Source organism: Doryrhamphus excisus, linkage group LG20, assembly GCF_037039965.1.
Source record: "Doryrhamphus excisus strain RoL-2023G ecotype Guam linkage group LG20, RoL_Dexc_Guam_v1.1, whole genome shotgun sequence".
NCBI classification, from domain to species: Eukaryota; Metazoa; Chordata; class Actinopteri; order Syngnathiformes; family Syngnathidae; genus Doryrhamphus; species Doryrhamphus excisus.
This window is the reverse complement of record NC_136376.1, coordinates 5,955,785-5,970,785: the sequence shown is the minus strand read 5'-3', so window position 1 is coordinate 5,970,785 and position 15,001 is coordinate 5,955,785. Positions and strand designations below refer to the sequence as shown.

General features: G+C 41.5%; 2 protein-coding genes and 1 long non-coding RNA gene across 3 annotated transcripts; 1 reads left to right on the top strand and 2 right to left on the bottom strand.

Moving 5' to 3' along the window:
* Positions 1–179: 179 nt before the first annotated feature.
* On the bottom strand, positions 180–3,565 carry LOC144902158 (uncharacterized). The gene is made up of 3 exons (XR_013630465.1): positions 3,401–3,565; positions 2,959–3,145; positions 180–462 (listed from the first exon to the last, which is right to left on the bottom strand). It is a non-coding gene; the product is annotated as an uncharacterized LOC144902158 (long non-coding RNA).
* Positions 1,361–4,651, top strand: LOC144894432 (myelin and lymphocyte protein-like). The gene is made up of 4 exons (XM_078799414.1): positions 1,361–1,575; positions 2,980–3,147; positions 4,042–4,164; positions 4,259–4,651. The coding sequence occupies exons 1-4, from the start codon at positions 1,483–1,485 to the stop codon at positions 4,331–4,333; spliced, it is 459 nt and encodes a 152-aa protein (XP_078655540.1). The 5' UTR covers positions 1,361–1,482; the 3' UTR covers positions 4,334–4,651.
* Positions 4,652–5,634: 983 nt separating this feature from the next.
* Positions 5,635–14,590, bottom strand: mrps5 (mitochondrial ribosomal protein S5). Its single transcript, XM_058058478.2, has 12 exons — positions 14,490–14,590; positions 13,874–14,035; positions 13,632–13,757; positions 13,434–13,547; positions 12,599–12,718; positions 11,678–11,712; positions 9,445–9,535; positions 8,424–8,470; positions 8,213–8,270; positions 6,967–7,029; positions 6,677–6,813; positions 5,635–6,036 (listed from the first exon to the last, which is right to left on the bottom strand). Exons 1-12 carry the CDS (start codon positions 14,536–14,538, stop codon positions 5,812–5,814), a joined length of 1,227 nt encoding a protein of 408 aa, XP_057914461.2. The 5' UTR covers positions 14,539–14,590; the 3' UTR covers positions 5,635–5,811.
* Between the last annotated feature and the right edge of the window lie 411 nt (positions 14,591–15,001).

Below are 15,001 nucleotides of genomic sequence, written 5' to 3'. Positions count from 1 at the left end.
AATTATTGGTAGTTCCAGTTTGCCATTCCAGTACGGTCTAATGGAACTTAGCCATTGTGGAATTCCAAGCTACAGTTTCAGCTTATTACTCATTCCAAATAATGAATAATAATAAAAAATGTCAGTAAATATTTTATCAAACTAACACATCAAATTGACAATCTAATTTAAAAGAGCTAAAACTAATAAGTCCATGCCTTGTACCACCAGTAGAATGGGACCATGCTTGGTTTAGGAGCGCCCCTGCATGCAGCACTCAGATCCCACACCACAGTGCCGTTGCTTCCCCCGGGGGAAGGGAGGTTTGGTTGTGAGGAAAAAGTGTGTAAACGCTGACAAAGCAATAGCACTTTAGGGCAGAAGCCTCCTCCCGTTATCTGAACTTGATTGGCTGGCGACCAGTCCAGGGTGTACCCAGCCTCTCGCCCAAAGACAGCTGGGATAGGCTCCAGCACCCCCGCGCTACCCTCGTGAGGAAAAGCGGTAGAAAATGAATGAATGAATGTAATCTTACACTATTATAAAGTTGTGGAATTGCAATTTGTGACAATTGGTACTGTCTGTCAAACGTTTGCAGCATTTCTTGAAATGTCGGCTTTTAAATTGTAATGATCTGTTTCTATTTTCATTGTCAAAGAAGCGTCTCAGTGAATGTTGACTGTCGGGACGAAGGATCTGGATTTTGATTACACTAAATTCGGTTAGGGCAGCACGGTGGACTAGTGGTTAGCGTGCAGGCCTCACAGCTAGGAGACCGGGGTTCAATTCCACCCTCGGCCATCTCTGTGTGGAGTTTGCATGTTCTCCCCAGTGCGTGAGTGGGTACGTTTTTCTCCGGGTACGCCGGTTTCCTCCCACATTCCAAAAACATGCTAGGTTAATTGGCGACTCCAAATTGTCCATAGGTACGAATGTGAGTGTGAATGGTTGTTGGTATAAAATATGAATGGTAGAATGGTAGAAAATAAATGAATAAAAAAATAAATAAATTTGGTTATATTAACAAAACAGAACCAAACAGCACAAACCTCACAATCAAGACTATTTTGGTTTAATCTGACTTAATTGGGGTGCTAAGTGAACCCCACCATAATCTTTTGTTTCCATAGGTATTACAATCTGGATTGATGCGCTAAGCTCTCTATTAAAATGTGAGAGCAGCAACTGTCCAGTGTGTAAAACACATACAAACCCGTCAACAACAATGGCGATATTCCATCTGCTTTCACTACAACCCCCGGGGCAACAAAGATACCGACTACTCCTCACATGAAGTTGGAGCTCAGGGAGGGCGTGTCTACTGGTGAGCACCAAGGAGCTGTTGTGGGAAAGACAGCAATAACAGAACAGGTTTGGCTGAAAAATTATCCCTTCCTGCCTGGATCAGTGACACCTGCTCCTCCGTTATTTCGAGCCAGAGGAAAGAAGGTTGCGGCTTGCTTGTAGACCCACAGAGGGAATTAGGAAGCGGAACCGGTTGTGATGGCTGCGACCACAAGTCAGTCAATGGGAAGTCTGCCCAGTGGACTCGAGATTTGCGTCACGGCACCGGATATGCTCTACCTTCCTGAGCTGGTGAGTGACCTCTGACCTTGGGCACCACATCAGCTATGACAGGATCCTTTCTATGACTTTTAGATCTTGAATAAGGCAGGTATGTGTATTTATAGGAGGAGGATGTCTCCATTAGTGACTAAGGAGAGAATTAGGGAACATTTCTAGTCTTTAAAAACCAAAATATGCATATAAACATACATTCTGTACCTCGATTAGATACTTTTCTAACTTACTTACTACCAGATTACGTCATATGGGATGTGCATCCTCACATTGTTTGAGTAAACCTCATCCCAGACAGAATGCGCTCACCAAGATGGCTACTATGGATTAAATCTGCTTGTTTTGGGTGCCACTTGCATGTTTTTAAGGGTTTTGTCTGCTAAAAAAATATGCTTATATTTGTGGTTGAAAACCTTATGAGAACAATCTCAGTGTTCAAACTGTTGTAAAGCTAACTAGCAGGTGACACATCCATATCCTCGTTAAGGTCGCGGGTATGCTGGAGCCTATCCCAGCTGTCTTCAGGCGAGAAGCAGGGTACACTCTGGACTGGACGCCAGCCAATCACAGGGCACATATGGACAATGATTTACACTTTTATCCATATGAATGTGGCCACTCCTATTATTTGGAGGAGCCAATTAACCTGACACAGAGTCGCCAAAGTGGACTCTCCTGACTGCTAACCACTCAACCACCGTGCGGCAACATGTTGAACGTAACTGTTCAGATTTTTGATAGGTGCTGGAGCCTATCCCAGCTGCCTTCAGGCAAGAGGCGGGGTACACCCTGGACTGGTGGCCAGCCAATCACAGGGCACATATAGACAAACAACCATTCACACTCAAATTCATACCTATGGACAATTTGGAGTCGCTAATTAACCTAGCATGTTTTTGGAATGTGGAGGAAACCGGAGTACCAGGAGAAAACCCATGCATGCACGGGGAGAACATGCAAACTCCACACAGAGATGGCCGAGGATGGAATCGAGCTCAGGTCTCCTAGTTGTGTTACCTGCAAGCTAACCACTCGTGCATATTGTGGGTCAATGAATACCTCGACATGTAGTGTGTATTAAATACAAATAAAACATGGAAAAAAGTAATGCATCTTCTCAATGTAGATTTGCCACTCAGAAACATAATGTATCATAGAAATGCACAGTGCAAAATTATGCATCATTATGCAAAATTCACAGATGACCTCCAGAGGGTGCCAAAAAGTCAGAAAATAAATCACTTTCAATATAGTTATATTAAAACTATACATTTGCTATAAAATCTAACCTAGGGCACCACTTAGGGCAGGGCCAGCTGTCTCCATCCCAGTTATGTTTATGTTATGCATCAACACATACCCAAGTGAAAATACTGGTCCTGATTTATGATTTATTACCTCATGACTCCATGTGTGTAGGTGACGGGCGGCCTGGTGTGGATCCTGGTGGCCTCCACCCACGTGGAGCCACCCAACCCTCTGGGCTGGGTGATGTTTGTCTCCATCTTCTGCTTTGTCATGACCCTCCTCTGGATGATCATCTTTGTCACCGGGTGTCACAAGAGTGGCTCCGGCTGGGCCGCCGCTGTAAGATGCACACGGGAGATGAGAACTGGATGAGAATGAGATGATGATAATAAAAAAAAACAATGACAACAGAGGTAGAATGAGAAGAAATGAGAATGCCTTTCAAGGGAATAGAGAATAAGACAAGTGCAAAATGAGAACAAAATGAGATTTGGTGAGATGAGAATGGTCCGCAAATGTACTACAAGGGGATGAGATGCAATGAGAATGAAATCGGTGTGAAGATGAGAAGGGAGAATGACATAGGTATTACCCGAGAATTGAATGCGAGTGGACGTGAGACGAGAAAGCCGACTGCGGAGTGAAATGGACACAGGAAATCAATTAGGATCACAATGAGAAACAAAGAACATGAGAACAAGTTCAGATTTGGATGAGAATGAAGTTTATACTATGAAGATGACAATGAAATGTTGTAAGAATGAGATGAGGATGGGATGAGTATGAGATGAGAACACGGAGGAAAAACATGAAATGCAAAGGACAATATTTAGAGTATGAGACGACATTTGGATGAGAATGGTCTGCAAAACGAAAATGAGGCGAGAAAAGAAGACATGAGGAATATGAGAAAACAATGACAACAGAGAATGAGAATTAGATGAGAATTAAGTATATAAATGAGATAGGAAAAGATACCATGAGATGGGAAAATGGGTATAAATTGCGATTGGACTTTAAGCATGATATGAGACAGCAAGACAATGTAGTTAACATGAATAGAATAAAACGGGCGATTAAGCATAAATTGAGAATGGGGCACAAATGAGACCATGTGAATGACATGAGAAAGCACAATGAGATAAAGGGGGAACCTGAGCAGTGATTGAGAATGGTTCTGCCAATCCATGTTGTAATGTCCTGTATGTGATATATTTTTGGTCTTGTGTTGAGGACTTTGCATACCACGCTGTGGCCACGTTGTTCTACCTGAGCGCTGCAGTGGATCTGGCCTACATCACCTTTTTGATGAAGCTAGGACCATTTAGGATCTACCAGATTGACATCGCTGCTGTGGTAAAAAAAAACAAACAAACAAAAAATAAATTTATATCAACAGTTTATGGTATGAACAGCAGTAATATGATCATTCTCTGTCACTGTGTTGCAGGTGTTTGCCTACACGGCCACACTCCTTTACTTCATTCACACCGTCCTGTCCTCACTCAGATGGAAACACTTCTGAGAAACACACGTTGCAAACACAAATATCAGCAAGTCAGACATTTTGCTATGAACTTTGAAGGTATTAAGAAAGTGGATGTTTTCTTACAGTTCAAAAAGGTAGAAAACAATGATATTAAAATTCTACATAATGACTTTCCCCATCGACTCAGAAGGGGATGGAATGCAGGGCTCAAACTGCCAACCCTCCGGCTACTGTGCAACCTGCTCAACCTTCTGAGACACATCCGCCCCAGGATGTGGCATCAACTTTATCCATTTACAGCAAATGTTTCTACTTTTCTAGAACTCTTTTAATAAACTTTTTTAATAAATAAAATTTCTCCAAAGTAAAGCATCTTATGAAATAAAACACGTCTTGTGTTGATTTATTTGCAGTCAAACAAGAATTCAATGCTTTCAGACCTTAGTGGGAGAAAGTAAGTTCAATTCCCCTCTGTAGTGTATTGACATGCCGATGTTAATCTCACAGAAATGTAAGCCACACCCTCTCTTGTTCTTAAACCTTATTGGATGTTAACAAAAATGATATTTTACCGGAAATTACATAATTGTCGTCACGTTTGCTGAATAATTCGAACAAAGACACATTTTACTCAGCAAGCCTTAAGTATTTTCATGACATCAGACTTTTAAGTACAAGTCAAGTCCAAAGTCATTCATGTCAAAGTCCGAGTCAAATTACAAGTCTGTACCATCGAGTCCAAAGTCATTAAAATTGTAACCTGAGCCCATACCTGCCATACCTGTTTCAGAGAGAAGAGCTTTTCTGAGTTCACGGTCCTCTTCAGGTTCTTCTCCAGGATGGTAGCCTCCGGTCGATCCATGTTCCCACCCTCACCGATGGTCATGAGCTTTGGGTCATGACCGAAAGAATGAGATCGCGGATACAGGCGGCTGAAATGAGTTTCCTCCGTAGGGTAGGCCGCTTCTCCTTCACATCGAGAGGAGTCAGTTGAGGTGGCTCGGGCATCTAGTCCGGATGCCTCCCGGACGGACGCCTCCCTGGTGAGGTGTTCCGGGCATGCCCAGCCGGGAAAAGGCCCTAGGTCCTAGGCAGACCTAGGACACGCTGGAGGGATTAAGTCTCACAGCTGGCCTGGGAACGCCTTAGTGTCCTCCCGGTGGAGCTGGAGGAGGTGGCCGGGGACCGGGAAGTCTGGGCTTCCCTACTAAGACTGCTGCCCCCACGACCCGGACCCGGATAAGCGGAGGAAAATGGATGGATGGAGCCCATACCTGTGCTTCCAGAGTCTTCTTACTGTTGACAATATTTAGTTTAGTTTGAAAATGCAGTATTAAAAGACATGAGTTAATTTTCAAGTACATTATTTGTTTTAATCCCCACAGTGAGCCGTGTGATCGAATGAATAGCATTACTACATGAACGTCATTTGGAGACAACACATGATCAGAAGAGACAATAAGACAAGCCTGGTAGTCATTCTACATGATAGCGCCGTGCTATCCACTACCGCTCTACCACACGGTGCGTTTCACACCCGCCCATATGGAGCGTTTGAACCCCTGCGAGGCTCGGACGTCGTCCCAGTTCAGACGGGTGTTGAGAATTTCATCCTCGGGCTCTGGGTCGGCCCGTGCGCCCGTTTTGGGGCTGGCCACGACGACGGGAAGTGGGCCGCGCTCCTGGCGGAACTCCACCACGTGGAGCTGCTTCTTGTCTGCCAGCTTCTGGTGAGTTTCCTGCATGGAGGGTTGAGGGAGGACAATGGTTTGGTGCCAGAACTTGCTGGGTGGGTGGAGCATGGGACTGAAGGAGGACTTAAATATTAAGTAGAATTAATATTATAATATTAAATATTAAGTCCTAGGCTAAATATTACACTTTTTTCTGTATTTTCCATTAGATGAGGGATGTATGTTGGACTGCAAAGTTTTGCAAAGCATATTTAAGAAGCAAGTGGAGGATGATCACAAGTACTTTGGGGTCATTCACAATGTACATTACAAGCAGGGAACTAAATGTAACATTTTTAATGTTAAACCATCCCAATATTAATAGTGGATTCATTTTTTTCACACTCTCAGGTAAGCTGTGTATTTGGACTAATGCATTTCAATTCCATTATTAAATCAGATATTGTTCTTTTTACTAATGCTGATAAAGAATTATTTATTTCACAATAAATATATTAACCTATATTGTATTATTTAATTTGGAGTGGAAAAAATAAATATTATTAGAAGCAGAAAATATACAAAAAAAGACCACATTTAACTTAGTCTTTGCATTACTGTAGCTACAATGCCATTCCACATGTAAATATGTAGTTTGCATTGTTGGAAGATTTGAATTTGTGACGTATGCGTGACGAGAGTGTACCTGATTGGCCAGCCCAGAGAAGAACGCCTTGGTGATGTTGAGAAGGTTGGTTGGTCCTTCCACTTTACAGTACATGTCCTTGATGCCAATCAGCTTACACATGGTGATGATGGCACGGTGGCACCGCAGACCGTAGCCTGCAGACACGAGGGGGGGGGGGGGGTCTGCTTGAACATCGTTGAATGCCAGCACTGTTTCTGTGCATTATCTTTGCACCAAAGTTATGGTTTCTAGTGGTTGCATACCACATTAAGTATACTGTTAATAGCGTATTATGTAAATTAATCTACCTTCGTGCTGTTTCTTCATGCGAAGACTCGACCTTTTGAACTTGGATTCAATGTCGTGATAAACTGTTGAGGAGAAACACAGAGAATGACTCTATTCCAAATATTATTCCTGATCTTTTGCTGCATTTCTGCACCTTAACCCCAAATGTCCTTATGCATCACTCACTGTATTTCATTTGCCAATCAAGAGAAAATACCAGTAAATAAACAACAATGCAGCAGGAAGCACCATATCGCCTCAAGTCTAAATGTCGGTGCCCTCCAGCTATTTTTTTTTATTGGCCTACAGTATACTTTAAACACAAAATTGACCACTGCCTCTCATCATAACTTATGCTAAATGGACTTTTGCCTTGCTCATGAGCCCCGAGCAAACTTCATCTAATACGCCTAAAGAAATTGTTGCCGCCGTCGTTAAATTTGCATTGAATTTTCATGTGTATACATTTTTTATGGAGGCAAAAAGTACCCCCCAAAAAAGAAATATATTAAATATATTTAAAAAAGCCATACATACTTTCAGGTTAAAGTGTCCAATAAAGCCAGAAAAAGTGTTTTTGTTTTCTTTCTATCCCTCCTGCTACATTTTCTTATTCTCTGGCAGAGTCAGCTGTGTACAAGATGTGTTAACATGAGGAGTTACGATGCCACCAACATTGCAAACAAAATGTTATTTCACTACTAAACTCTTGAATAAAAAGTTGGTTTATCCTCGACTGCTTGACGATAAAATGTCGTTAATTTTTATCAAACCATGCAAAGTAAAATGTTTTGTGGTAATGTATATAGTTAAAAACATAATCAGTGTAAATTAAATACGAGGTGATGATGACACCCTTGGAAAACAAAAACAACTTAAATGTCACAAAAACACATTAAGGTTTCCCCTCGGTGGCCGCTGAACAGTTGCAGAGGCTGCAGGAGGTACCGAGTCCTCGCTTTTTTTGTGCGCCGTGTGAATCACACACTGTGACTAAATCAGTGCACAAACAAGAACAACTAAAAAGGTCAATTCTTCTCTGATGTTCATTTTATGTACAGTATGTATGTGGTGCGGTGTAAGCCTTGAAGAGGACAAAAAGTGTTTTTGATAACACATCAGGACAAAGTCACACGTTTTTGAGCGGAGGCAGAGCCTGGTGGAGAAAAAAAAAATAAACTTTCAGGCAGAAAAACAAAGCCTTTATCTCTAGAGGGCACTGTGGAGGAGGAAAACAACTAATTGGCTCATACACTGTGGACTTACTGGTGTGGTCGTTGTATCTCTCTATATAGTACAAGTAGTGAATGGCTCGATTTTTTGCCTGTAAAACCCACACACATACACACATGTAATCAGGATATTAAAGTAAAAATACACTGGTACAATCTCTACAATCTACAAAAATATAATTTTTATTGTTTCTTAGCAGGATTTCTGTGCTTTATTGCCAGAAACCAAGAGGGAATGTTCTCACCTTCCTCAGAGCTGTGTTTCTGTCTGCCGCCTTCCCCAATGCGAAGCCTGCAGAGAACAAAAAACACATTCATCAATTCAGCAATACCAATTTTGTGTGAGACAATCCCACAGGCAGGAACTTGTGGGTCATCAACCCTTTACCTCTCAGTTCAGAGGCAGCGGGATTGTCAGAAGTACCCTCAAACCTCGGTTTGGACTGCTACGCTTTTTATATGCTTCCATTTTCAGACCAAATAAACACCGAAAAGCAAAGTACCACTAGCATTCAGTTCTACATGTTTTATACTCAGAATTCTGTCCTATTAATTAAAAGTGTATAAAGTGGTGATAAATTAAAAGAAGGCACACAAAGTACACAGAGGTATGACGCGTACGCCCACTTAGGATCGAGAGTAAATGTTCGCCCTCGCTCATTAAGACATTATAATGGGACTGCTTGTGATATGCACCGAGTCTGCCTGAGAAGTGTTCAAGTCAAAGAACACGGCAGTTTGTCGTCTATTTTGTTGATTTATTAAAGGGAACCTATTATGCTATTTTTTTTGGCCCTTTGTATTGAGTTGGGGACTCCTATAGAGCAGCTACACATGATAACCAGCACAGAAAGCTTCCTAGATCTTCCAGCATCTGCACCTATTCCAGCTGTATTTCATTGGATTTCGTGCTTCCCCATGAAAAGTGTCTGTTTTAATTTATTATTTTTTGAAAGTGACAGAAAAAATTTAATTTGTACTTTAAAAATTAAATTAATTAAATTAATTAAACTAATTAAAATTTATTTAGTTTAATTTAATAATTAAAAAAAGTTAAACTAAAAGTTTTTCGGTAAGTGACTGTTGTCGTGCTTCCCCACAAAAAGTGTCTGTTTTAATTTAAAGTGACACAAAAAATGTAATTTGTACTTTAAAAATTAAATTAATTACATTTATTTAATTTATTTAATAATTAAAAAATGTTCAACTAAAAGTTTTTCGGTAAGTGACTGTTTCGTTGTCGTATCGTATGTTCCCTTGACTGACCTGCGGTTCCCTTGCCGTTTCCCACAGCGACCAGACAGCTGATGGACCTCCTCCTGCCCTCCCTCGCTGTCATGCAGCTCACACTCTTCAGCTGCAAGACAACAGCAATCAACAAATAAGCAATGACCAAACCAGCATGTGTTGTAGAATCAAGTAAGAAGTGACCTTTAAGTGTAACTGTGTAAACACTAGGGGGCAGCACTCATTCGCCACAGAGAAGAAAACATCTTGCATCTTGGAGAAAGTTGTTTTCAATTTCAGTCATCATCACTCTTCAGTGGAATGAATGGAATGACTGAACCCTCCTGTCAGTCATTCAGTGTCATAATAATGTTGACATTTATGCTGTTTATCTGCAATCATTTGTAAGACCATTATTGTCCAGCAAGACTTGTTATTGTGCCAGTCCTATATGATCGCAATATCGCCTCAAACCCTTTGAGCAGATGGTTGCTTAAAGTTTAAAAAATGCTCAAAGTTCTCACGATTCTGCAGCCAGTTAGCATTTTAAGCATGACTCTTTGCAGCTTTTTGGACTTCACGTTTATCACTGGAGGTGGCGATGCAGCAGTTTGCGGTGCGGCATTAGCATGCGCGGCAGATGGGCCGAGCCTATCTGCGCCGGATGGACGACAGCCTGGCGGTGGGAGGCGGCGAGGATGACGACGACGACGGCGGGTTGTGTTTCATGTTTTCAATTCCTCAATCTGCTGCTGCCAGCCTCCACGACGGGGAGGAGTTTTAGCCTCACGGAAAACAGACGGCGACACTTTGCCAACACCTAACACTTGGATTCAATGGATTCCAAACTGTGATGCTGTTTACACCGGTCACCTTTACAAACTCACTTTCTTCCAACTTCATTTATAAAAGGCTGATTTTTTTAGATGAGCTCATGTCCTCCATTGCTTTATGGTTATGACAACATCATGACAAACTACATTACTGTGTGCGTGAATTCACTCTCCTCTGATTCAAAGTTGTTTATGTTCTGAAGGATGGTTTACGGTGACTAAACTCCCATCATGTGAAGCACAAAAGTTTGACAGGCTAATGGAGTATATAGCATATACAGCCTCTGTGTTTTTCCTACTCATTTATGCCTTCTTTCCCACTCCTTTCCTCCCCCATTCCACTTACACCTCACCCACTCCTCACAAATATCCCTCCATCACCCGTTCCCAGCTTTTGTTATCGTTGTCCCTTCCCAATTCTCCTCTTTTTCCAGTCTTTTTTTCTTTTCTTCCTCAAATCCTCCAGCATGCCATCCTCTCGCAGTGGGGAGCCCCTTGTCCTTTTCACTTCCACCTCCTTTTCATTCCTCACACCTCTCTCTCTCTCCATCCTTCTACTCCTACACCTGTTCCACTTGGTCCTCGCCCATCACTCCAAAGCTTTTTACTGCAATTTACTGTTTACATTGTTGTTCATATTTGATGTCATCTATTTATTCACCATATTATTGTTTATTATTATACGGGAGCCAGGCAACGACATTTCGTTGGCAATTTCACTGCTGTGTTATTGTGCAATGACAATACATAAAGTCTATCTATCCAGTTTTTGTCCCTCATTTCTTAGACCCTTACCGCATGTTTTCTTCCTCTCATTCCTTGACACACACACACACACACACACACACACACACACACACACCCCCACCTCTCCATTTCACCTCCAGTACCTGCTTTAGCTTCTCCCCTTCCTTCTGAGCCACTCACTCCATCTTATTTTCTTCCATCAGAGCCTTTCCTCCTCTCCTCTTCCCATTTCCTGTGCCTTTTTCCTCCCCTCACCCTCTTACATATCACACTTTTTTTCTCCTCACCTAGGCTCCTTCTCCCCGTCTCCCACTCGCCTCTGCCGCCTCCTCCTGCAGCACTGTACTGTTTCACTAACGACATGCTGGTGTCATCGTCCTTGGGAAGCAAGCGTTTTCATTCCAGTAAGGCTTTTTGATTTCATTAGGCGCACGTGCACTTAGGGAGATGCTCACATTAAGTGGGCATCAGAGAGGGAATCACAACAAAGACAACACACACACGGCATCAAGCAGGTTTGGGGGTTTGACCTTGTGTGACCTTGAGACATTACCCCCCACTACATGAGCACAGTAGTTTCAATTAATGCTAACAAAGTTAAGGTAACACACATACATGCTGTGTATACTGTATGTTCCATGCCTACACAACATCATTATTAATAAGTTTCACCCTGGAAAAGATAGACTCACCTCAATGACACGTGAATCAAAGTTTTCATAGGTTTCTGCAGAAATAAACAACACACAAAAAAAAACATTTTAGCAGATTCACAAAACACGCAAAAGAAAAGCAGCCTACCAGAACAAATATGCATCTCACGAATGACCCGAAAAGGACATCAACAGCTGCCTATTCCCTTAATACTAATTAAAAGCCAACACCATCTGGAAGAAAGTCAACCTGATCAGAGACAAGAAAGCTCGTTACAGTTCTGTGCACACCACATCCATAAGGCCTCTGGTGCATTTGGCCAGCGAGGACCGTGTTTCTACGCATGAGCTTGAGTCAAGTTGCGAGAGCTTGTTAGCAGCGAAGGCATGAAAGCGTAAAAAAGGAATTAAAAAGAAAAAGTCCAACCGAGGGCCGATGACTCGACAAGAGGCGAGAAGCTTTGTCTCGCATCTGTCAGCCTTCAGCCTAATCACACATAAACTCGGTTGAGGGCTTCGACAGCCAAAAAAAGTGTGGATTAAATATTTTCAGAAGGCTCAACGGTCCATCTGTGAGCTCTCCGATGTACTCACGAATACAGAGTTGCATTCTTAGCTTGCTGCAGGGACGTTGTTTACATAATAACCCCCTAACCGTATGGTTATTTGAACCAGTCAGTCTGAAAAAAGTCATTTGGGGGGAAAAAGGCACAGATAACTGAGGAAAAAAAGGGATTAAATGTGGATAAATGGAGGTACTCCTAAGTTTGTCAGTTGAATAGAAAAAATTTATATAAATAAAAATAAAGGCTGATAAAAGAAGACAAACCAAAAAAAAAAAAAAACTAATTCAAAAATAAAAAGTACTTTCCAAGTCAACATGCAAAAGTTAAATTTTGTTTTGCATAGTCTGAACAATGTTGTTCGGTTGTCCAATGCTTATTATAGTATGCATTGTACCTCCATTGGGTCCCGGATCGGGGGGCCCCAGACTGATCCCGCCCCAAGAGTTCCCTGTCCATCCGCCTTCCCGCTTCACCTTCATTTTTCTCCTCTTCTCCCATTCGTCTCGCTGACGCACTGCAGGAAGTAAAAGAACATTGATCAGCATTCAACTCATTCACTACCAGACATTTTCCAAAAGATGCCCCCCCCCCCAGTACTAGTCCCCAGAGGGCTTTGACTGATCTGTCAAGGAACATAGAATATTGTTCTCGGGGTATACAAATATGGAAGATACCAAAAGACAGATTAGACTCTCATTGTTTGTGTTCTTTAGTAATCAGCAATAGAACATAAGGAAGTTCTCAATGAAAAAAAAAAACAGCTTTTTCTGAAAAGATACATTTCAACTTTCACTTTGACAAAAACATAGCCATATATATTTAGCCAAAATATCTGAACAACTATACCACAACATAAACAACACAAAATGTGTTGTTTTACATCAAAATAACAATTTATTTACAAATATAACACCATGAATTTTCACGTTTGGAACTGAACTGTGCACACTGACCTTTCCCTGCACTGTGTAACCTTCTGCACACTACACTCATCCATGCTGTGCCACTTCCTCCTTGCTGTGGAGGCCTGGCTACATCAGAAACATGCAGGCTGAGCTAAATTCACTGCTGCCACCTTGTGGCCGTTTTTAAGGCTTAAAAAACTGTGCTAACATGACCTCTTCTATTGTACACTTGCATCATCACCTCTTTATATAAATATGTTGGGTTGAAGAAAACGTATAAATACGTCTTTGGTAACAAATAAGTTCATGTTAATGTGTGTTTACCAAGTTCAGCTTTCACTTCCTGCTGCTCACTGTCGCCTCTGCGGCTCATGTTCTGGATGGTGCCGTCTTTCAACAGTGGCACATTCAGACCGGGCCACAGAAAGCCTCCATGACCTGTGTAGTTGAATCACACAAAGTTATAAATGTTTCTTGAAACGCGATATCCGATATAGTATGAAAAATTAAATGCTTCCTTACCTTCTCCGATGACTTGGCCTCGGTTTAGATCTCTTCTCAGCTTGCGTTTGGCTCGCTTCCCTCTACCCTTCCTGCTTCCGGCTCCGGTCTCGGCCAGTACGCCTTTCCATAGCTCTTCAGCTGTCACTGAATGGACCCAAAACCACCACAGATAAAATTAGATGAATGCAACTCAAAATTGTCAATTAAAAAAGTGAATTGAAATGATTGGATGAAATGAGGAATATGAATTTCTATCTTACACTTGTTGAAGAAGCTGCCGTGTCTAATTTGCTGCCAAGCTGTCACATGGAAAAGAGGAGGTGCAGCATTTTTTTGCAGGGAAGAAACTGCAGTAGCCCAGGCTCCACCAGACAGATGGGATCCATTGACGGTGGCACCAATGGTGCGAAGGGGGGTCGCTCCTATAGAAAAATACTGTCAGTACTTTTATATGACGATGATACAGTGAATTTTGGGGAGGTGGCAAATGTATGCTGTAGTGGTGCCACAAGATTTCTCATTCAGAAAATAAATATGTCAATAGTTTGGTAGTACATCTGCACATATGCAATGACATTGAGAAGACTAAAGACGTAAACCTAGACACATACAACTTCACTATACATTAACCCATTCACCTGTGGGAGTGTAAAAATCAAACAATTGCAATATGATAATAAGATAAGCTACAGAAATGAACAGTTATAATACTGTAGAATGCTCGTAGCGTTGAAAGGTTTTCCCCTATCGACAGACATGACGTCACAATTCCAATCTTTTACGAAGCCAAAATATAGTTTACATACTTTCATAAACTCGATGTTAAACTACAATGTTAAATTAATCGGAAAAATAAAATAATGAGAAAGACTTCACCTCCGATAGGGATGCGCAGGGCACAACACACTCGTATGGCCGCCGCCATGTTGGATTCAGACTGGTCCTCGCACGGAAGCAGCGAGGTGCCCGAAATTCGCCTGATGAAAAATAAGGCAATAGTGCACACCATGTAAATAAAATCTGTTTTTGGATTTTAATGTAATTATACATTAATTTAACTAAAATTCTACAATTGTGAATTTATTCGAAAAACATTTGATAATTATAGATTAACCAGTTCCTGACAAAAAGTCTAAACTGAATGTATTTTGAATAACTGATACATAAATAGCATTTTGATCCTTTCAGGTCTTACTTATGAGAGTTATAATATAATTAAATACAAATTACAGAATATTCACATGGAGTTTTTTTTTTGAGTGACAACACAATCTGTACCCCACTGGGCCCCATTTTCACCTGGCATCAATTATACACAAAGTAATTTGAAGCTGCTGAGGGAAGTGGTGTGAAATAAGCATGGGTGGGGAGATTACAAAATGTCGAAA

Excerpts from the sequence above, each read along its gene's own strand:
- mrps5 (XM_058058478.2), bottom strand. The coding sequence starts at position 14,538 with ATGGCGGCGGCCATACGAGTGTGTTGTGCCCTGCGCATCCCTATCGGA. Across the intron at positions 13,548-13,631 it reads AGGCCAAGTCATCGGAGAAG|GTCATGGAGGCTTTCTGTGG; the intron begins GTAAGGAAGCAT and ends TCAACTACACAG. Across the intron at positions 6,037-6,676 it reads TCTCTGGGCTGGCCAATCAG|GAAACTCACCAGAAGCTGGC; the intron begins GTACACTCTCGT and ends CCCTCCATGCAG.
- LOC144894432 (XM_078799414.1), top strand. The coding sequence starts at position 1,483 with ATGGCTGCGACCACAAGTCAGTCAATGGGAAGTCTGCCCAGTGGACTC. Across the intron at positions 1,576-2,979 it reads TGCTCTACCTTCCTGAGCTG|GTGACGGGCGGCCTGGTGTG; the intron begins GTGAGTGACCTC and ends CCATGTGTGTAG. Across the intron at positions 3,148-4,041 it reads GCTCCGGCTGGGCCGCCGCT|GACTTTGCATACCACGCTGT; the intron begins GTAAGATGCACA and ends TCTTGTGTTGAG.